Raw genomic sequence first — 23,079 nt, forward strand, 5'->3', positions numbered from 1 at the left:
CATTAGCCGGGGTGGGGCCATGGCCTAGCAGATTTTGGATACGACTTCTATTTGTTCGTACTCAAAAGTGAATTTGAATCCGAATACATGAATATCCAAAAAAGTTGATACAGTTACAAATACATCTGATCTTTTTACATTCATACAAACGCGATCCGAAGTTTGAACCAAATCTGGCCAATTTTCAAAATGTAGGACTATTGGATATAAGCAATTTGTAAACTATATGCCACTCATGATCAATTGAAAAATTCTTAACCATATGCTTATTACATCATAAAAAAAAAAAAAATCTAGCTCTGGCCCATGATTGGTAGCACATGAGTTGACTATTAGAAGCTAGTTTCTTATGCATGCAGAATAGAATAACAAGGGCTACCTAACCTCTCGGGTTTCTTTCAAGGACCAAACTGAAATTGCAGAAAGAATCGCCCGAGTAAGACAAAGCACTTTTCCCTTTATTCGTGGACAAGTTCTAGGGCTATTAAAAATCCAATTAATATGGACAAGTGCATCTCGAGCACCATGAAAAAAATTCAAGAAAAAGTGTTTCCTTAGTGAAGAGGTAACAGTTCATAATCTCCACAAGAAATCTTGATGGTTGCATATTCTTCTTCTTACTGTTTGGCATCTAAACTGAAGTCAACATTGATAAACAAAAAGATCTGATTCCTTTTCTGTTTTTTTCATTTCGTTTCAATACGTCCACACCACTTTTCACCAGTCCCTTGCCTTTTTTCCTGGTCGGGTGATGCAACCCTCAATCTTATTCAAACCTTGGAAAAGAGGAACAGATCACTTCAAGGGCTTTCACATTAAGATTTGGTAGGTGCATCAATAAAATAAACATTTTATAAACGAAGCAGAAAAGCTAGAATACAAGTCAAAAAACCTGATAAGCTGGGATTGAATTAATCCCTCCAGAAAAAGGAACACATAAATTTCAGCAGACGCCGCATCAACAGTTAGTTTTCCTTTTTCATTTATAGTGAGATTAGGTCAACCGTTCGAAAAATGTAATTTCATTATCATTTAAGAAAGCAGGAGGCAATTTGCCCTGGGAACCTATCGTCTGCTTCATTATTTGAAGAAACAAATGCAAAAGAGTTCATGTTCCCATTACCTAACAGTTCCGGAATCTACGTGTTCCTGTTGTTCAGAATTTCTTTGTGCAGCTAATACATGGGCTTTTCTTTGTGATCATTCTCCAAAAGAGCTCATCTTTCATACGCATATTCATGACACTGGTCTCTGTTTGCAGCAGCCTTAGAAAAATAAGGTCATGGTTCCCATTAGGAGTTCAATATAAGAACTAGTAATATCATCATAACCAAACCAATGACATCATCATGTGTCGTATATATATATATATATATATATGTGTGTTCAATATAAGAACTAGTAATATCATCATAACCAAACCAATGACATCGTCATATATTATATATATATATATATATATATATATATATATATATATAGTGAGTACAAATTTAATGAAAAAAGCGTTTATAACTTTGGCGTCTAGTTCCCCATAGAAATGGTTGTTATTGGAGAAAATGATAGCTAAACTTCAATGGCCAAAGGAATTGTAAGGATCTCATTCTCCGTTCCCCAAGAAACGGACCCCCAAGTCCTATGCACTCTTCAACTTGCACAGCAGGAAATTTAATTTATGAAGGCACAATCCTTAGTATAAGGGGCATTTTGAAATATGCTGGCTGTCAAACTGCTAAACATTAAAAGATCAGTTGTTGAAAATGCCATATCATTATTAAAATTATCATAAGCCATTTGGGGTCGTTTGGTAGCAAGGACGTTTTACCAGTGTCCCATGAATCTGTCTTAAAAATTGCAGCATATTCATGAGATAATAGTTCTATTGTGCCATGAATCTGGCACATTCATGGGGGGCGGATTCATGGGACACTCCCATAATGTCCCTAATGCCAAATGACTTCTTAGTACATCATAAGCTATGGCGAATACTTCTTGACTACTCTTTTTAGTAATAATTTTTTTATTTTTAGCCACCCAATGTCACTTTTTAACAGATTTAAATTCTTCAACATGCAGGGAGATTGGTAGATCCCACAACATTAGGTTAGGGATCGAAACCAAACCCTTTCAATTTTTTGCTAAAAAAATCTTTTTAATAAAATATGAACATTCTAAATTAAAAATGGATAAAAATGTCCCTAACCTTATTGGTTTATGACCTACCAGCCTCCCACACACACACACATACAAAAATGGATAAAAATTAAAAAATTGTCACTAAAAAACAGCCGCTACAGACTATGGTCATAATACTTTAGGAGACGGATTTTTAGTTGGACCTTTTGGCAACACACTAATATGAAGAAGATCAAGGGTTATGTTTGTTTCTTATTCGTTTATTATCTAAGTGTCTAGTACCTACCAATTTCTTATTCGTTTATTATCTAAGTGTCTACTACCTACCAATTTCTTATTCAAAATTTTACCTTACTGAGGAGCATTGGAAAAGCACGAAAATATGAAACGATTTACCTGTTTAAGCATCCCGTCAAAATTAATGAGTGTAAAAGGTACCTCTCTTTCAATCATTTTCCAAACTAAATTTCGATAGTCTATTGATATTATTATGGACATTCAATAAATAATGTAAATTTTTTAATCTTTCATGTAAAATTATTGCTGTAATAGGAGAGCGTTCGGTTTGAAGAAGAAATTCGATTAGTAAATATACTAAAAAATGTCATTGCATTTACGAAATTTATCTATGGCAAAGCCAATGACTCCTGGTCTTTCAAAAGTGAAGGGTGAAAATAGATAAATATACGGAGGGCCACTTTCTTGTCAGTTCTCTTATAAAGTATTAACTTATTTCCCCAAGTCGTACTTGGTTGCTTCTTTTTTCCATTTTACCTGTAAAAGCAGGTCTGTGGAACAGTCTGCTACTGTTTTATTTATTACCAAATGACCACGGAGATGCTTTTCTATGTGTTCTATTTGTGTTCAAAATAATCAGAATGGATCAGATGAACTCTTAATCATAACTATTTTTTCAGATGTTTATATATTCATATTCTAATATTTTTTCTTCTATATCCATTTTTTTAAAAAACGAATTAGTCTAATATCAAATTCGGATAAATTGACATCCTCCTTCAAAACATATGGGCGCCAAAACAAGAAATAGAAGAAACGAGGTGATTTCGATTGTTTCCCTAACCGCCATTCACTTTTTTGACAAAATTTTGTCGTCAACTTGACAAAAAAAAAAAAAAAATTAAATCCCGTCATTCCAATTATAATATGACTTATGCTATCCAGAATGACTGTTACTGTCCAAGTGCGCAGAAGAGAGAGAAAGAGCATTCAGTTCAACAAAACACGGAGAGTTGTGTGCACGCGACAAACAAGCATGCACGGGTATTTTTGACAATTTTATGAAATGATGAGCATTTTAGATTTTTAACTTTCTCACAATCTTCTTCTTTTATTTTTATCAAAAGCGTCTTTTTGTTTATTTTAATGGAAGTATTTTGGTTATTATATGCACCAATTTTCAATTTAGAGTTCCAAAAACAACGGATGGAAAGCATATAACAAAATTTATAACAAAATTAAGAGAGAGAGAGAGAGCCGACAAAATGGGAATTCAAGTAGTCAAACACACAAAACGTATGTGAAAAACAAACAAAAAAATGAAGCATGCAAAGAACCGAAAAAAAAAGCAAGAACATTTATAGCCGACGAGGAAGAGTCTTCGAAGACTCATTGGCTTGGGAGACTATTAAATGCTTCATCCACCCTTCACCCTTGCATCCAAGACGTACTTTCTCCTCTCTCGATTTCGAGCAAAATCTCTCCGCCCGCCGCCCATTAGCGTGTAGAGAAGGATGGGTACTGACGGTCCAGTCGGCAACAGCTATCCGGAGGTAAGTCTCCTCCTCCTCCCATCCTCTGTTTTAAGGTTCATCCTTCCTGTCTCTCAGGTTAATCCCGTTTAGGATCAGCATCCGCCAAAGCCCACGGCAATTCTTTCCCCTCTTCTTGAACAAGGAAAAACTTGTACACCGCCCGCTCTCCTCCATCGCCAGTTCCTCACGTCATGTTTGACAAATTAAGCATCTCTGGGCCGTTTGCTTCTGCCGTTTTCACGTGAGAAGGCTGCCTTTCTCACAGGTCCGGGAAGCCGAAACGAACATCTTCGAATGCCCTGCCCATTCCCCGCCCGCCATTAATTTACTGTTCCATGCAATTGTCTAGTTAATGAGCGAAGGCACTTTCTGCAATTTCCGTCTCCGCCGCTTTTTCCCTTGTTTGTTTCAGAATCTTGGGAAACTGGCCGGAGGGAAAACTGCTAAACTCTCGCTCGCAATTGTCTTCCGGCAGTCCTACTCCTCACCGTCCATAAACTATCTACATAGGGGCAGCGATGAAATAGTTTTTTAACAATTGTCTCGCCGCGGGGGACGTTGCTGCCGGTGGCGGTTCGAGAAGCTACTGATTCCAGAACCGTAAACGGACGCCGGAAAGTGCGGTTGGCTCCACGGCTCCAACCGAGAATCCGGACTAACTCGGCTCGTGTGCACCTTCGCTCCGGCCCATCAGTTGACTTCACGAGCTCCTGTAGGCCGAGTAAGCATGGGACTGCCTTAATGGAACGGGCACTGGAATCCGATTCTCCCTCGCCCCTGGCGCTCCGGCCAGTGGCAGGGCTTTTCTGAGGTGCCAATTATATTTTTCACAATTTTAACAGAAGCCAGTTAAATTTTTGAAATCTTTCAATGGCAAAATTTTACTGAATTCAGAAGGCCGGCCATGGCTATGGCTGCTGCTGGCTCCCCCTTGGTCCCGCCAGTGCGTCCGGCCGCCCATGCTCCGAGCTGCCTGAAAAAGTGGAAACCAGCGGCACTTTTTTCTTTGTCCCTTTAAAATCTTTAAAAAATTTCCCATACTCAACCACGTCCTTTCTTCGAAAACCCAAATTATTTTTTTTTTAACTTGGTGCATCGCTTGAGACGGCAGATTGAAGGGTATTTTCGCCATACTAAGTTTGCTTTCTATTTAGTCAACGTTGAGCGGGTGAGAGTCCAGATCTCAAATTTATTTGGGGATGACGAATATAATATTCTCGAAAGCCACCCTTGGTTCCTGATTTTCGAAAAGCGGCGCGAACTTTTTTTTTTTTTGGGAAATAAGGCAAATTTGTGTGGCTATATCAGAATGGAGGAACGAGCTTCATATTTACTCTTGATGGAGATTTGAGACCTAAAGGTCGACTTGATTTTGAATTTCGGAAAAGGGCAATTCATCTACTAGGGATATTCTCCACGAACTTTTTCTTTTGGCTTTTTTGGTTTTCATATTCAAATTTATGGGCCGAATTCTTTTATATCTTTTTGTTTCGATATTAGCATAGTTGGTCGAACTAAGTGTCAATTTCATCACATTCATGACTATGAGTAGCAATATTGTCTTTTTACCATACCTTTTGGTGGGTTATAATTATCTCGCTGACCTCAATCAATTATTTCAGTTGTGAAACTCCAAATGCCTTAATGTCAAATTACTTTCTCTTGGTCATTTTTCTTGCCCCATGAAATTAAAAAGGCCGAGTTCATGAAATTCAATCATTCGTTTCATGAATTGATAGTGCTCCAATCGCATTAATGCCTGTAGTTCATGCACTTTGTCACATTCCTTTTTTTTTTGTTTTTTCTTCTCATGACCTTTCGTCGGTTTCGCTTGCTGAGAAAAGAAAAACAAGTTTAGAAAAGGAAAAAAGTGCATGGCTCATGAACGCTGTCAAATTTTTAATTGGCAAGCCAAAAGGTCTCCCAAATCTTTGAGGCCATCAATTTCAGTGGCTTAGTACTTTATAGTTGTCATGTGCAATGAATTACGAGCAGCTTTACTGCAACACGGCATGCATGTGATATGTTTCGCTTTGTTAATTGGAACTTATTCATTTTTTTTATACAATAAATATTATGGACTCTATTCTCGAGTCCATTCAATTTTGATCCTGATATCATTTTGATTCTTGTGGTTGAGATATCTTAAAAGAAATCAGAAAAAACAAAAAGAAGGGAATAAAACTTCAACCTTCTGACGCCTCATTCAATGCCTCGAAATTCATGAACATATTTATTTACTTATTTATCTCGGATTCGTGACTTGTGGAATCCGGCATCTGAGTGGAGTTGAGGAACTTTGACTTCCAAACAAAAGCTGAGGTTCTTATCCACCTTGCGCACGTAGACGTCAACAATTAACAATGTAATAGAGAGATTGGATTTGAGAGAAGTTTAAAATCAAGTTACCGTATTAGTGCCCTCGGTAAAAAAAAATTCTCGCTCGTTACTAGCACGACCTATTTACTTGTTGTTAGATATCTTTTAGTAATTTTTTCACCAATTCTTGCTCGAGTATGGCCTTTTTGTCTAACTTGACAACATGTTTTGCATGTTTATTCAAATCAAAACTTACGCCTGCTTTTGTCATACCACCCAAATTTCAGTTAATTCATGCAGCTAAACTTGTTCATCTGTTCAATTTAGTTTTCATTCGAATGACAAAATTTTCCTTTTCAATCTTCCACGTGAACACGGCAACCTAAATCGCGAGACTTTGTCTTTAACTTAAGCACATAAAATGCGATTACTTCTCCTCCCTTACAACCTGTTTGGATGGAGGGAAATGGATGAAAAGGAATGAAAAGAAAGGTCTTTCTTACGTTTGAATGCAAGAAAAAAAAATGAGTTTTTAATGTAATTCTAATCCTTTCGAAAATAGAAAGATAAAATAGAGTGATTGGAACTTTGCGTTTGTCTCGCTCGATTTTCACTTGAAAAAAAAACGGGTGCCAATGCGGTTCGAGCTGCCGACCAGCTGTCGTTGAAACAGTCCAAACAAAAAGCTGTTAAAGTCCAGAGCAGGATGTAGAAACCTCGCCGGAATAGGGAGGTCAGCTGCTCAAATCGCGGAGCGAATTGCTATGGTTAGGCATCATCAAGCCGGTCATGATAGGGGAACCAACGTATTGGCGGTGGCGGGGATCCCGCGCAGAAACCGTAGGGAATCAGCGTTGGCCGAATCCCGAACTCATCGGAACGGACGGACCAGTAATACACATCTTTAGATTTCGCCTTCATCTAAGAAGCCGAACTTGGATCCTTGGATGATCAAGTCTCTCTCCCCATAGTCTGGTTACGGAGAAAGAGGGAGTGGTCATTTTTGTGGCTTGACAAGGTCTGACAATGGCGGATTCTTCCCTCTCACAGGAAAGCTCCTTCAATGTTGAGAAGAAGGTTGCAAATGACAAGGACGTCGACAAGTGGCTCCCCATCACAGCGAACAGGAACGCCAAGTGGTGGTACTCAACTTTTCACAATGTCACGGCCATGGTTGGTGCAGGCGTGCTCAGCCTGCCTTATGCTATGTCAGAGCTTGGATGGTATATTTCTTCTCTCAATCATCTTCAGTTCTTGCATCTCTGATAAATTGAAGATTCTTCTGACTGATCATAAGTTGACAAGCCAAATAATTGATAAGCCGAGTGATCCCCCTTTTTAATTAATGCCTTTTACCAAACAGTTCACGGTTTTACTTTTCTATCACTGCCTTTGTAAGTGCATGTATTTGTTTGAATAACTTATGTTTTAAATTTGCAACAACTGTCTTGAGTTTTCTTCATATCTTCTCTCATTTTTGTTTCTTTTCTATGGCATATACAAGTTTAGTTTACTCTAGCTGATTCAAAACCAACAATTATAAGTTCCTTAATCTGCTGCCCTGCTTTTGCCCTGTTTGTAGGGTTGCCAGTGGGACACATCCATTTGGTTACCCACTTGAATATGAACCCATTTGGTCGTCTGGTTGCGGAGACAGTTTCGGATCTGTTAATCAGATCTGGATCCAGTTCGCAGTTTCACAACCCCGTCTAAAAGATCAGGCTAGGTTGATTCAGTAACAAGACCGGGCCCAACTGCATATCAATTATCAATGTCAGGTCTTATGATAATTGAATCTGGGTTCTGTTTGAAAAACATGTCGTGTCCAAGTCTGAACCCAGATCCAATTAAATAGGATCAATTAGCTCGGATTTGGTAAAAGCTGGATCTAATTATCTTAATGTTTTCATACTATTTGTTGTCGTATATATCTTGGATCATTTAACTACTCTTGATGTTCGCAATCTGACTCTGCAGAGAAGATGCGGTTGTTGGTATTGAAACTTCAGATTGTTCTTGATTTTCAGGGGTCCCGGTATTGTTGTGTTAGTCCTCTCATGGATCATCACTCTCTATACTCTATGGCAAATGGTTGAGATGCATGAGATGGTGCCTGGAAAAAGGTTCAACAGGTACCATGAATTGGGCCAGTATGCCTTTGGAGAAAAGCTTGGCTTGTACATAGTTGTTCCACAGCAACTAATTGTTGAGGTCGGCGTCAACATCGTCTACATGGTCACCGGTGGCAAATCATTGAAGAAGTTCCACGACACCGTCTGCCCCAACTGCAAATCCATTAAGCTCACATACTTCATCCTGATCTTTGCTTCTTGCCACTTTGTCCTTTCCCAGTTACCGGATTTCAATTCAATTTCCGGTGTCTCCTTGGCAGCTGCAGTCATGTCCCTAAGGTACATGGTCAACTCAAGTGCTCATTCTGTTATATCTTCAAATTTTAAAATGCATGGACATCTGTCTGGATTTCCTCTTCCTCTAAGTTTCTAGTAGTACAGTAAGTTTAGTTTTTGAAGCTGCTTGTGTTTTGCATTTCAGTAAACTACAGAGATAATGATATCTAAATAGGTTGGCAGTTTACGTAAACTAAACAATATGATGACATGTCACAGGTGGAATCATGTAAATGAAATTTCATGCAAAGAATGTGTATATTCTAGGCAGGAAATTGCTCTCATTAACAATGAAATAAGAAACCTTCATATCAAAGAATTCATTTATTTCATGATTTAGCAGTATTTAATGGCTTTCTGAGTGCTGTGAGGTCACATTTCTCTTTCATTGCTTATTTGGTGCAGCTATTCTACAATCGCTTGGGCAACCTCTGTCAACAAAGGGCAACAACTAGACGTAGACTATAGCTTAAGAGCTTCAACAAATGTAGGGAAATTTTTCGGTGTACTGAGTGCACTCGGGGATATTGCTTTTGCGTATGCTGGCCACAATGTTGTGCTGGAAATCCAGGCATCTCTCCCTTCAACACCAGAGAAACCATCTAAAAAGCCCATGTGGAAGGGTGTTATCTTTGCCTACATCATTGTTGCACTCTGCTACTTCCCTGTTGCACTTGTTGGCTATTGGGCATTCGGCAACTCTGTTGAAGACAATGTCTTAATCTCCTTGAGCAAACCAGCATGGCTGATCGCCGCTGCCAACATGTTTGTGGTCATCCATGTTATTGGAAGCTACCAGGTGCTTAACTCTCACTTTATAAACATCCATGAAAGTAGCATTATCAAATCCTTTATCTTGAGCAATCACATAGTCTAACTAATTATAAGCCTCTGTTTTGGTCTTTTGAATACAGATTTATGCAATGCCTGTATTTGATATGATTGAAACTGTACTTGTGAAGAAGCTTCACTTCACGCCAAGTTTTCCCCTTCGATTGGTTTCACGCAGTCTGTATGTTGGTGAGTGTTATTTTCTCTTTCAATGGCCGTTTGATCATCAAATGCTGATATATGGCCTCATTGTTTGTTGCTCACTTGGTATTCCTTCTATCTACAGCATTCACATGCTTTGTTGCCATAACGTTTCCCTTCTTCGGAGGTCTGCTCGGCTTCTTTGGTGGATTTGCATTTGCGCCGACGACATACTTCGTGAGTACCTGAACTAATTCTGCTACTGTTCTTATGCCTTCGAAAACCAATCCTGTTGTTCAAATGTTCTAAAGCTCATGTCTTTTCACAGCTTCCGTGCGTCATGTGGCTGGCTATTTACAAGCCTAAAAGGTTCAGCTTATCTTGGATTACGAACTGGGTAAGTTTAATGTCTTAAGACTAGTTTAATGTGTTAAGACTGGGAATGCAACTAAGTCAATTCCTTGTTCATCTTCGTGCACAATACCTTGAGGTCTAACTAGCATTTGCGTCCTGATTGAACTCTTTTAATTTGCTGGTTTATGACAGATCTGCATTATTCTCGGCGTCTTGCTCATGGTCCTATCGCCCATTGGTGGACTGAGACAGATCATTGTGAATGCTAAGACCTACAAGTTCTACTCGTGATCTTCATGAGGACGTTGTATAACCATTCGTGGAGTATTGGACTTCGGTCAAGACAACAATTTGACCATTCTGAAAGTGAAGGAAAGAATGTCACAGGAAGGCTAAAAGACTCTTAGCCTTTTAGTTGTTGTTTGGGTAGCGGCTTAATTACTTCAATCCAATGCTAGATAGCTTTTTATGTCTATAGGAAACAATGCCGCCACAGGTTTCTGAAAAAGCACTCGCTTCGTTATTCATTGTCTCTATTCTTTGCAATTTGGTGTGTAACCTTGTTATAAATAATAATGTGAAATGAATCAACTCAGTTTCTCTGTCTCTCTCTCTCTCTCTTTTTCTGTGTGACCCCCATCATAAGGAATATGATAACACTGACAGAAAGATTTAAGCACCTGATACCTTCCAATAACACGGATGACCGCAAACATCTTGTCCATTGTGATCAGCCACCTTGGTTCTCCGACAAAATCAGGATGTTTATATATATATATATATATATATATATATATTAGTGTCTCTCCACAACAAGTTTCTGGCTAGACCATTTCAGCATATTAATGACCCCCAAGCAAGCTAAAATCGTGGAGGCATAAGGGTAATGACTTTGAGGGTTTTACGCAGAAGGCGCAAGTAAACATTAAAAAAAATGATGGTTTGCAAGTTAGTAGCCATGCGACTGATTCAAAATTTTGAGGAACTGATTGAAGAAACTTATGAACCAGCCTCGAGTCCGTATACAAACAGGTCTTTAATGGCCGTAACCTTGTTTCGGTCTGCAAGAACTGACTTAAAACCTAGAAGAAGCTGTTCTAAAACATCATGAAAATGGCCTCCTTGCTACATTAATTATACCGATACGACATTAGTAACTAAGTGGCTTGTTGGATAAAATAATTATACTGATACAACAGTAACTCAACACAAAATTATTATTTTTTTATATATGAGATGAATTTTGCTAGCTAGAAAATTCAAACTCATTGATTTTAAAATCTTACCTGTAATTTAAAAACACTGTTTTATTGCATATTCCATATTATATTAAATGTAAAAGAAATGACATTGATATATAGCAGTTTTTTCATGAAACAGGTTATATGTTATGGGCCACGACATATGATCATGTGTTATGGGCTGCAAATGTCTAAAATGTCCCCGTTGGCTAAATAAGAAAACCTTTATTTATCGGGGCAAAAATAGAACCCTGGAAGCCTTTTGCTTATAAAAGTACTAAAAATAAAAGATGGGAACATGTCATACCATGTTAGCTACATAACATGGTCGTTTTTCAAGAGACTGAAATATGTACCCGTCAAAGGAATTTAGAGAGAGAAAGAAAAAAAAAAAGAGAGAGAGAAATAAATCAGTTTCCTTAATTAGATCCCCTTCTGATATGCTTAAATGGACGGCGCAGTTCTATTAAGTATGGTAAATGAGGGTTTTACGAATTGAAAATTCAATCTCACTTTATATCGACATGATTTCAATCCATCCCAGTTCCTTGAACACTTTTCACTAATCTTTCTGAGATAAAATTCCAAAAAAATCAGGAACTAGGAAAAAAGTAAACGGCAGACTGTGAAATATCAAGCTGCTTAATTATATTGTAGGAAATCAATAGGTCACATTTGTTCGCATTTATGAGAAATCAAGCTGCTTTCCCGAATTGAAACTAAGCTCGCATTTTTTGTTGTTTCCAACCTAAAAATGCAACAAAAAGAATGGTTTGACATGTAAGGCCATGGTTAGAGGAGGGCATCAGGATAGGCCGGACAGATTTGCAGTTGGGTCCAGGCCGGCCCCGGCGCATTTTGGCAGCCCAGCCCGGCCAATTTCAGCTGGGCCTGGGCCAGGCCTAGTTCTATTTTAATAAAAAATATATATTATATAAAGTATATATATATATATATAATATATTTGTAATCAATAAATTTTTTTATCGGGTCCAGCCCGGTTCAACCTAGGCCCGGGCCCCAGCTTGCCCTGGACCCAGGCCAACCCAAACCGGGAGCCCGAAAGCCCGGTTCAACCTAGGCCAGGGCCACAGCTCGGCCTGGATACATATTTTTTTTACTTTCTTTGCTGATTTTGCGTTCACAAAGTCAGACTTTTTCAGCATTTTTGTTTTTCATAAGGATTTTTTTTTTTTTTTGGTTTTTCCAAGCACCCGAACTGTTCAGGTTTGCCAAGTTTTTTGACTAATTATATCACTTTTTTTTTAGCATTTCCACTAATGATATTCGTCAGTTTGAGTTCTAATGAGATTAACAATCGGACTCAAGTTTGGATAAAAATGGCCTTCTAATTGGCTCGATCTCCAACTTTCACGGATATACTTCATTACTTGACGTAAGACTTTGTGGAGAAGGAAGAAGGAAAATTGTGGTTCGGTCCAAAACCAAGTCGACAACCGAAATAAGCGCCCTAGCTGTTACTGTTTTTTTTCTCTCTCATCTCATTCTGCAAGTACAGAGAGAAATAGCCTTTTCAAAAGAATACCACCGTGAAATCACGATAAGTAGTTAGCCACAGCACGAAAGCAGAAATATTGTATATATTGTTGAGAAAAGTTCAGGTTTTCAATAGAGAAAACCTGGTTTTTCCCATGCTATCCAAACGATGAAACCAGGTTTCAAAACACAATCGAAAAACTGGTTTTCTCAATACCAGGCTTTTACAAAACCAGTTTTTCCAAGGGGTGCATCCAAACGCTTCCGTAGCCATCCCAGGAGGCTGAACAGCGGTCGAAGAATATTTTTCAAAAATTTGTGGTGCCAAATTAGAAATTTTGAAACTATAAGTAGCAAATTTTGTTTTTTTTCAATCCGCTACTCATCTCGAATGCGTCTCCATTGTCTTTTAGATCATCAAACTGCGTGAGCGGAAGGCCTTTACTAAATCTATCTGCTGCTAGCTCTGAGTATTTAGTATGTGGTGTGAAAATTTATATTCATGAACATCATTGTGACCGTCTTTATATATATATATATATATATATATAGATATATATATATATATATATATATATATATATGTTTAGTTTTTTCGTGAAACATCCAAAATTCGATACCATATGAATTGCATAGGAAAGAAGAATCGACTTGGGGTCTCCTCTTTTGAATAAGAGATTTCAAGAGCCAAACAATTTCAGTTTTTGTTGCAACCGCTAGCTGTCTTGTATATATTTTGCCTCTATGCTGACCTTGAAACAGTGCGTGGTTTTGTACTTTACCGTGATACTAATTCCTTCCAAGGTACTGGCAGATCTTTTATTGAGCCAGCTCCCTAATTTTTGTCATAATACCTTTGTATCTTTACGTTCCCATTGATTTTGTATAACAAACCTTGTCCACGAGTTTTCTTTTGAGGGTCGATCGATCAGCAACCAGGATAGTATGGAACTATTTCATGCATCTGGCAAATATTAATGCAGATTCATTGAACACTATATCACAGTATTACATTACATAAATCTGCTTTAATATTTGGACAAATACATGAAGTTACTGTTGTCAAACTGCCCCTTAAGTATCTAACAAGTCTATCAACAGCCTTAACATGAATAAATTTTGAGGAATGCATGCGTTGACCGACTAGGCTGGTGACATATGCAACATCGGGCCTTGGCGATGTTGCATATTAACTAAATTACCAACTAACCTTTGATACCGTGTGACAACTTTGAGGCAAAAATAAGGGTTTCTTCGATCTTGTAACATCTATGCTAGGAAAATATCCCAGCCTCTTCATATCCTTGATTTGAAGGTTTAGTGTAGGAATGACTTGATTTTTGCAATACCCTAGAATTATTTCCCATCATAATTATATTGTCCACACAAATGAGAACATCTACAATCTTGCCCATAGATTTTTCGATAAATATTATCATCTATTGAACTTTCTACTTTCCAAAACAACATTTAACTTTAGGTGTCATGCATGAGGAGATTGCTTCAAACCATATCGAAACAAACTTTTGAGCTTACAAACAACAGTATGATTTCCTGATTTCCTTTCTGTGAATGCCTAGGAGGGAGCAACATGTAAAGTTTTTTTGTAAGGTCACTCCGCAAAATAGGCATTTTTCACAACTAATTGGAACAGAGGCCATTCAAATCCTAAACAATAGGTAGAAGAATTTAGTTGGTATTCATTCTGGCCATAGGGGCAAACGTTTCTTCATAGTCCAAACCATGAGTTTGTGTACCCCTTAGTTACCAACTGAACCGTATGATGCTCAATAGAACCTTAGGTTTGGTACTTAGTTTTGAAAATCCATCAGCTGCTCGTCTCGCTTCTTGGCAAGGGAGGGTAATGTCCCATATGTGATTTTTATGAAGAGCCATAAGCTCTTCATACATGGCTTGCATCTATAACAGTTGAGTTTTTACTTAATTGATCAGACTTTTTATGAAGCAGCCTGATGCTTAAATAAGTTATCATAAACCAAGAAATAGATCAAGGTGATGATTAGTAGCAAAGAGATAGATGATGTATCTCGGAGGTTGGCTAACTCAAGTTGATTTTTTATTGTGCTCTCAAGTAGGGATGTTAATATATCGGATTTGGATTTAATATCCAACCGATATGTTTAAAAAAAAAAAACCGTTACTATCCAATTAAGAAATTGGATCTAATTCATATTTAAGAAATGACATCTGATAATCTGGTTGATTTTCAAAATGTGAGTACTATATTAAAATATTTATTTAAAACTAAATCTGATCTGAATCCAAATCCGATCAAATATTTATGTACATTTGAATATGAGTCGAATTCAGATTGTGAAATCAAATTTCATATTGGAATTCAGATATGACTCTTGCTCGTTCATATTCGAATCTAAATATGTGAATATCCAAAAAAGTGGATTCAGATTAAGAGTATATCTGTTTTGAATTTGATTCATTGATATCCATAGTCTCAAGGGGGTTGGTTTCAATAGTTTCCAAGAGACACAATTCCACATCAGATGCAATATTTTCCTTCCTCCCTATCATGCTGGCTTGCAGCTATGGCTAGATCAAAAACCTTGTACACTAAAAAGCTAGATACATCAATGTTGCCATGACCGGAAACTTCCTCTAGCTTAGTTATTCCTGAAAATCAACCTGATTTTGTTCAAAATTCAGGTTTGAACTCAGATTGCGAAATCAGATTTCATATTAGAATTCAGATATGACTTTTGCTTGTTCATGTTCGAATCTAAATATGTGAATATTCGAAAAAGCGGATACAATTAAGAATATATCTGTTTTGAATTTGATTCATTGACATCCACGGTCTCAAGAGGGTTGGTTTCAATAGTTTTCAAGAGACTTAATTCTACATCAGATGCAATATTTTCCTTCCTCCCTATCATGTCGGCTTGCTGCTATGGCTAGATCAAAATCCTTGTACACTAAAAAACTAGATACATCAATGTTGCTACAATCGGAAACTTTCTCTAGCTTAGTTGTATTCTCTCTTAAAATCAACCAGATTCTGTTCAAAATTCAGGTTCAAATTCACATTGTGAAATCAGATTTCATACTAGAATTCAGATATGACTTTTGTTCATTCATATTCAAATCTGAATATGTGAATATCCGAAAAAGCAGATACAGTTAAGAGTATATCTGTTTTGAATTTGATTCATCCACATTCATAGTCTCAAGTTTCCATCGTTTCCAAGAGACTCAATTCCACATAAGATGCAATATTTTTCTTCCTCCCTATCATGCTGGCTTGCAGCTATGGCCAGAACAAAAATCCTTCTACACTAGAAAGCTAGATACATCAATGTTGCTACAATCGGAAACTTTCTCTAGCTTAGTTGTATTCTCTCTTAAAATCAACCAGATTCTGTTCAAAATTCGGGTTCAAATTCATATTATGAAATCAGATTTCATACTAAAATTCATATATGACTTGCTCATTCATATTTAAATTTGAATATGTGAATATCCGAAAAAGCAGATACAGTTAAGAGTATATCTGTTTTGAATTTGATTCATTGACATCCATAGTCTCAAGAGGATTGATTTCAATAGTTTCCAAGAGACTCAATTCCACATCAATGCAATATTTTTCTTCCTCCCTATCATGCTGGCTTGCAGCTATGGCCAGATCAAAAATCCTTCTACACTAAAAAGCTGGATACATCAATGTTGCTACGATTGGAAACTTCCTCTAGCTTAGTTGTATTCTCTCTGCAAGTGAAAAGGGCTGATTTTCTTCAAGTCTATAGATTAGTTTATAGTTACTTTTCTTCTTATTTACGTTGATGACATATTGATCACAAACAATGTCGCTCACAAACATATGTAACAAATGGCTCATGAGTTCTCTATTAAAGATAGTGGCAACCTCCACTATTTTTTAGGCATTGAAGCTCTATTCACTTACCAAGAATTCCCTTTTCACGTAAAAATAACGCATGGATGATCTCCTTAAGCAAAGTGGCATGCCTGATGCTAAACCCATCACCTCGATCTCCTCTTTGTAAAGTGACAAAAACGTTGGCAACTCTGTTGATCGTAAATCTACTAGTGGGCTCACAGTTTTCTTGTGTGATTCTCTCATTTCATGTAATGCAAAGGAATATGGGTTGTTGCTCAGTCAGCCTAGAGGCAGAATATATATCAAGATCTTGTCTCCACCACTGCTAAAGTTAATTCTCTCCATAGTATTCCTTCAAGAACTTGATAGACTTTGTTAGATCTCATGCTTGATTCGAGTAAACTCATGATAAAAGCCTAACCTTGTTGCCACCGATATGAGATAAAGCCGATCGGTTCCTCTGGCAGTGGACAGGTCGATGGACACCGAGAAAAACTAAGCTTTGACAGTCCCATTCAAACAAAGAAAATAACATCACAAGAGAAAGAAAGAAAAAAGGCAACAAACATAAGAACGAACCAGAAAAGGAAATAGAAAGAGATAGAGGACATGCCCAATTTCATCATTTTTCTTATTTTGTTGCAGTGGAAAATCTGATCACTCTATGGAGGTGAAGTTTTCTCTGACAAAAGCTCCATCCGACTTCTGATTTCTCCTCCCCCGTGTTTCAAGGTTTTTCCTCTAGTGGAGTCGAGTTCATGTGAGTCGAATTTAATTTTAAACTCGAGTCGAGTGTTGAGAAGTATGCAATGAGAAAAAACAGAGATTGCAAGTGAAGGAAAAACTGTAAGACAGTAATTACGTGGTTCGGCTTGAAGCCTACATCCACGAGAGAAAGGGAACTCTTCTTCATTGTGTTTTTTTTCACACCTTTACAGCAGGGGTACACCCCATTATATAGGTTTCACTTATAAGATTGAGATAGGAACAGATTTTTAGGGATTAACAAGAATCTTCAGTTGCTGCCGTTAGAGATGCTCCTTGATCACGACAATCTTGGTGTGGATGATTTGATGAGGAACACACACCAGATCAGCGTCCAATCTTCTCCCAAAAGTGGTAGATCTTCTAATATCTCTTTACGAGATTTTCGTCCCATCTCTTTGTAACTAACAGTCTCCCCCTCAAGTTGGCGTGCAGATATCGATCTGCCCCAACTTGTGTATAATGAATGTATGACGATCTCTTCCAAGAGATTTTGTAAGAATGTCAGCAAGTTGAAGTTCACTTCTGACGTGTGGTGTTATAATGGTTCCATCCTGTATTTTTTCTCTGATGAAATGGCAATCGACTTCGATGTGCTTAGTACGTTCGTGAAAAACTGGATTTGCTCCAATATAGATAGCAGCCATGTTGTCACACATTAACCTCATGGGCTCCTCTACTTCAATCTTCATATCTTTCAATAATGCTTTTATCCATACTAATTCACACGTACATGACGCCATAGCTCTGTATTCTGCCTCTGCACTTGATCGGGCCACAACCGATTGTTTTTTACTTTTCCAAGTCACCAAGTTTCCTCCGACAAAAGTACAGTATCCTGTTGTAGATTTTCGATTGTTTGGATCCCCCGCCCAATCAGCATCACAGTAACCAATGACATCCATTTTCTGATCTCGTTTCATCACGATCCCTTGTCCAGGAGTTCTTTTTAAGTATCTCAAGATTCTGTGAGCAGCTTCAACGTGTCTTGACTTTGGGTTGTGCATAAATTGACTTACCAGGCTGACAGCATAAGTGATGTCTGGTCGAGTGACGGTCAGGTATATGAGCTTCCCAACCAATTTCTGAAAACTTTGAACATTTTCAATTCCTTCTCCTTCATCTTTCTTCAATTTGCAATTTATCTCAAGAGGTGTGTCTGCAGCCTTTGCTCCCAGGCATCCAGTTTCCTTTAAGAGGTCTAGAGTATATTTTCTTTGGCATATAAAGATTCCATTTTCTGAGTGCGCCACCTCTATACCCAAGAAGTACCGTAGGGTTCCAAGGTCTTTTATTTCAAATTGCTGATTGAGATAAGTTTTGACGTGTACCATGAACTCTTTATCATCACCTGTCAATATGATGTCATCTACATAAACAAGTAGAATAGTTATTTTTGAGGATCGAATAGCAACAAACATTGTATAATCAGCGCTGCTACGCTTAAATCCAATCTTAGTTAGTGCTTCACTTAGGCGTGAAAACCACGCTCGAGGGGACTGCTTAAGGCCGTAAAGAGCCTTTTTTAGTTTGCACACATACCCTTTCTTATGTTGTATGCCTTGAGGGACTTCCATGTAAACTTCTTCATTGAGTTCTCCATGAAGAAAAGCATTCTTGACATCAAGTTGTGCTAGTTTCCACCGTTTGATTGAAGCAACTGAAAGAAGAGTTCTTACTGTATTCATCTTAGCGACTGGAGCAAAGGTTTCATTGAAGTCTACTCCCTCAGTTTGAGTGAAACCTTTTGCAACGAGGCGAGCTTTGTACCGTTCGATAGTTCCATCACTGTGATATTTGATCTTGTATATCCACTTACATCCGACGACTTTCTTCCCTTCAGGCAGTGGCACTATCTCCCAAGTTTGATTTTTGTTCAACGCGGACAACTCTTCTTGCATAGCTCTCTGCCAGCTTATGTTTATATTAGCTTCCTCATAGTTTTTTGGCTCATGATGAGAGTAGGTATTGAGAACATAGGACTTGTATGGCTTTGATAAGGTATTGAAATTGATGTAGTTTTCTATGGAGTGGTTGTGTTGAGTCGATAAATAGGTATAAAAGTCATTCAGTTTTGATGGTGGTCTAGAGGGACGGGTTGATCTTCTAAGGGTTGGTTCAATGCTTTGATTTTGGTCAGACAACAGTGGCTGCAAATCTTGGTTTAGGTTACTCTCTTGGTTTTGGTTTTCTAAGATGGTAGGTTCACTAGGTTGCTGGTTTTGGTTTTTGGTATGAGTTTGAAAAACATCAACAAGAGGAAGAGAGAGAGGAGCTAGAGCAAGAGGAGCAGTAACAGAGCTAGTGCCTTGATCTTGAGTCTCCCCCTGACTTGGTGCCTCATAATAGGATTCATTCTCAAAGAATTTCACATCCCGAGTTACAAAAAACTTTCTTGATTTTGGGTCAAAGCATTTGTAGCCACTTTTCTTGCTTGAGTACCCAAGGAAGATGCATTTCAAAGCTCGCTTTTCAAGTTTGTTTCGAAATCTCTCTTGTATATGCACAAAACATTTACACCCAAAAATTCTTAAATGTCTAATAGAGATTGTTTTGTGCATTAGAACTTCAAGAGGAACTTGATTTTCAATACTAGAACTGGGAATTCTATTAGCAAGATAGCAGGCAGTACCAACTGCTTCTGCCCAAAAAACTTGAGGTACGTTCATATGCATCATAAGGGCACGGGCAATATTAAGAAGCTGTCTGTTCTTTCTTTCTGACACCCCATTTTGTTGGGGAGTCCCTGAACATGTAAGTTGAGGTTGTATCCCTTTTTTGTTCAGGAATTCCTCAAACTGTTGGTTCACATATTCCCCCCCATTATCAGATCGAAGCTTCTTAATTTTTGCACCATACTGAGTGTATACCAAATTGTAATAATCTTGAAAAACCTTAACAACTTCACTTTTATTTCTAAGAAAAAATATCCATGACATGCGAGATTTATCTTCGATAAAAGACACATAATACCTGTATCCCGTATTGGATTCCACAGGAGCTGGTCCCCACACGTCTGAATGTACCAAATCAAAAAAATCCGTAGATCGATCAGTGGATGTTTGAAACGGCAGCCTAGTTGACTTCGAATATTCGCAAGCATCACAAGAGTGTTCATTAATGGTGACATTAGGAACACGTATTTTCAAGCTTCTGTCTGAAATATGCCCAAGTCTTGCATGCCACATCTGGTATTCTTGCCTCTTCTTTTCATTATTGGTGTGTACTAAGAAGCTTGACTCTGGAGTCTCCACCATATAAAGCCCATTTTGTTCCCGTCCTCTACCAATCTCCCTCTTCGTTTCCAGATCCTGAAATATCACATTCTTGGGAGAGAAAACAGCCATACAATTGTAAGTCTTTGTCAACTTGCTAACTGACATCAAACTAGTGGAGAGATGTGGTACATAAAGAACTGAAGATGATTTATTTTCAAAAAAAGAAAATTTTCCAGTTCCATCAACTGCAATATGTGATCCGTCAGCTGAGAAGACGGATTTTTTGTTCATATGATCAATAGTGGTCAGCCTTGTCAGATCATTTGTCATATGATCGGTGGCACCAGTATCAACAACCCATATAGATTTACTAGAATGTGTGAGGAGGGCAAGGTTGTTACCTTCAATAGAGTTGCTGACCGGTTGAGAAGAGACGAGGTTCGTTTTTGAGAATTTTTGGAAAAATTTCTCTAAGTCCTCTTTTGTAACAAAATGAGCAAGATCAACTTGAGGAGTGGTTGTTGCCTTGTCTCTTGCAGGTTTGCCGACGAGTTCCCAGCATCTTTCTCGAAGATGACCCGTTTTTTTGCAATAAGAACATTTTAGTTTGCTGCGGTTTCGTTGAAAATTTCTGCCACCACTTTGATTTTTTGAATCGCCTTTCCATGTCTCGCCTTTCCATGTCTTGGATTCAGATCGAGCTAGACATGCCATCTTCTCTGGATTTTCTTCATATATGTCTGTGGGATTCATAACTTTTCTTCTGGTGTCTTCTCTTTGTATTGCTTGGCAAACTTGATTATAGCTTGGCAAGGGAGTGGTCATGAGAATCTGGCTACGAAGATTCTCATAGTCAGGTCCAAGACCAGCAAGCACTTTAAATATTTTGTCTTCATCGAATCGCTTTTGATAGATCTCAGCATCGGTAGTGGCTGGTCTGTATTGGGCGAGTTCATCATACAGGCTGCGAAGTTTGTTTAAGTAGAGGCTGGTTTGCTTACCATCTTTGGTGAGATTGGCAATGTCAAGTTGTAGTTGATAGACGCGGGCAAGGTTGTTTTGCTCGCTGTACATCTCTCTCAATGTATCCCATATTTCCTTCGCTGTTTCCTTGTATAGAAATAAACTAGATATGTGAGGTTCCATAGAATTCATAAGCCAAGCCATTACCATATCATTCTCAGATTCCCAATCTTCATAGTTGGGATCGTTCTTTGCTGGAGGTGTGATTCGTCCACTGATATATCCTACTTTGGATCGCCCGCTTAAGAATAGACGGGCAGCTTTAGCCCAACTGAGATAATTGGTGTCGTTGAGGAGAATAGAAGTGATCTTGAGCGTCCCATGGCTCTGATCGTGTCCTCCTTTCATACTGCTGGAATTTCCGCTAGATTGGTTACTAGACGTATCTGCCATGGCAGGAAATCACTTGATGACAGGAGATATTTAAAAACAATGGACTACTCCTTTCCGGATTCTCAAAAAAATCCCACCGATATCAGTCCCATGAGAAGAGACTAAAAAAAACAGAGTTGCACAAATGTAAGCAGCGACTAATTCTCAAAAAAGTCATTTAACGGACTTACGCAGAAAATCCATTGTCCTCTGTTCATTTCAACGAGTGTCTGCCTCTGTTCTCAACAAATAAATCACAATGGAAAAAAAAAAATTTCTTCAGATTTTTTTTTCCGTTACCGGGGACCTTGCCGACTGGTGGAGCTCCAATCAAAAACGAGAAACGAGGTTGGCAGGAGAAGATGGCAGCGAGGAAGGGTGAGATGGGCTAAATCGACATCTCTTACGATGATCTTTTAGGCGTTGCAGAGCAGACTTGATTGGATCGCCCCATTGCTGAAAAAAACTTAGAATTCCTTTTGCAGCGGCTCCTCACGAATCATCTCCAAGCTCTGATACCATGTTGAGAAGTATGCAATGAGAAAAAACAGAGATTGCAAGTGAAGGAAAAACTGTAAGACAGTAATTACGTGGTTCGGCTTGAAGCCTACATCCACGAGAGAAAGGGAACTCTTCTTCATTGTGTTTTTTTTCACACCTTTACAGCAGGGGTACACCCCATTATATAGGTTTCACTTATAAGATTGAGATAGGAACAGATTTTTAGGGATTAACAAGAATCTTCAGTTGCTGCCGTTAGAGATGCTCCTTGATCACGACAATCTTGGTGTGGATGATTTGATGAGGAACACACACCAGATCAGCGTCCAATCTTCTCCCAAAAGTGGTAGATCTTCTAATATCTCTTTACGAGATTTTCGTCCCATCTCTTTGTAACTAACATCGAGCTCAACTTGTTGAACATCGCGAATCCAAATACGCTTCCACAACGAAAAACATCTGGGAAAAAGCAGCTGGTACGGTGCTTTTTTATCATTCATCTCATTCCACATGTACAGAGATAAATGGCTTTTTCAAAAAGAATACTACCGTGAATCACGATAGGTAGTTACAAGACGGCATAAGAAGAGAAATAATATCTATCACAAGGAAAAACTCGTCACCAACGTC

General features: G+C 38.3%; 1 protein-coding gene across 1 annotated transcript; it reads left to right on the forward strand.

The window, feature by feature from the left end:
- Positions 1 to 3,775: 3,775 nt before the first annotated feature.
- LOC116250822 (lysine histidine transporter 2) lies at positions 3,776 to 10,567 on the forward strand. Its single transcript, XM_031624770.2, has 8 exons — positions 3,776 to 3,926; positions 7,278 to 7,450; positions 8,255 to 8,638; positions 9,041 to 9,434; positions 9,550 to 9,655; positions 9,753 to 9,844; positions 9,936 to 10,004; positions 10,154 to 10,567. Exons 1-8 carry the CDS (start codon positions 3,888 to 3,890, stop codon positions 10,250 to 10,252), a joined length of 1,356 nt encoding a protein of 451 aa, XP_031480630.1. The 5' UTR covers positions 3,776 to 3,887; the 3' UTR covers positions 10,253 to 10,567.
- Positions 10,568 to 23,079: the final 12,512 nt, after the last annotated feature.

The sequence above is a fragment of the Nymphaea colorata genome, chromosome 3 (genome assembly GCF_008831285.2).
Source record: "Nymphaea colorata isolate Beijing-Zhang1983 chromosome 3, ASM883128v2, whole genome shotgun sequence".
Classification (NCBI taxonomy): domain Eukaryota; kingdom Viridiplantae; phylum Streptophyta; class Magnoliopsida; order Nymphaeales; family Nymphaeaceae; genus Nymphaea; species Nymphaea colorata.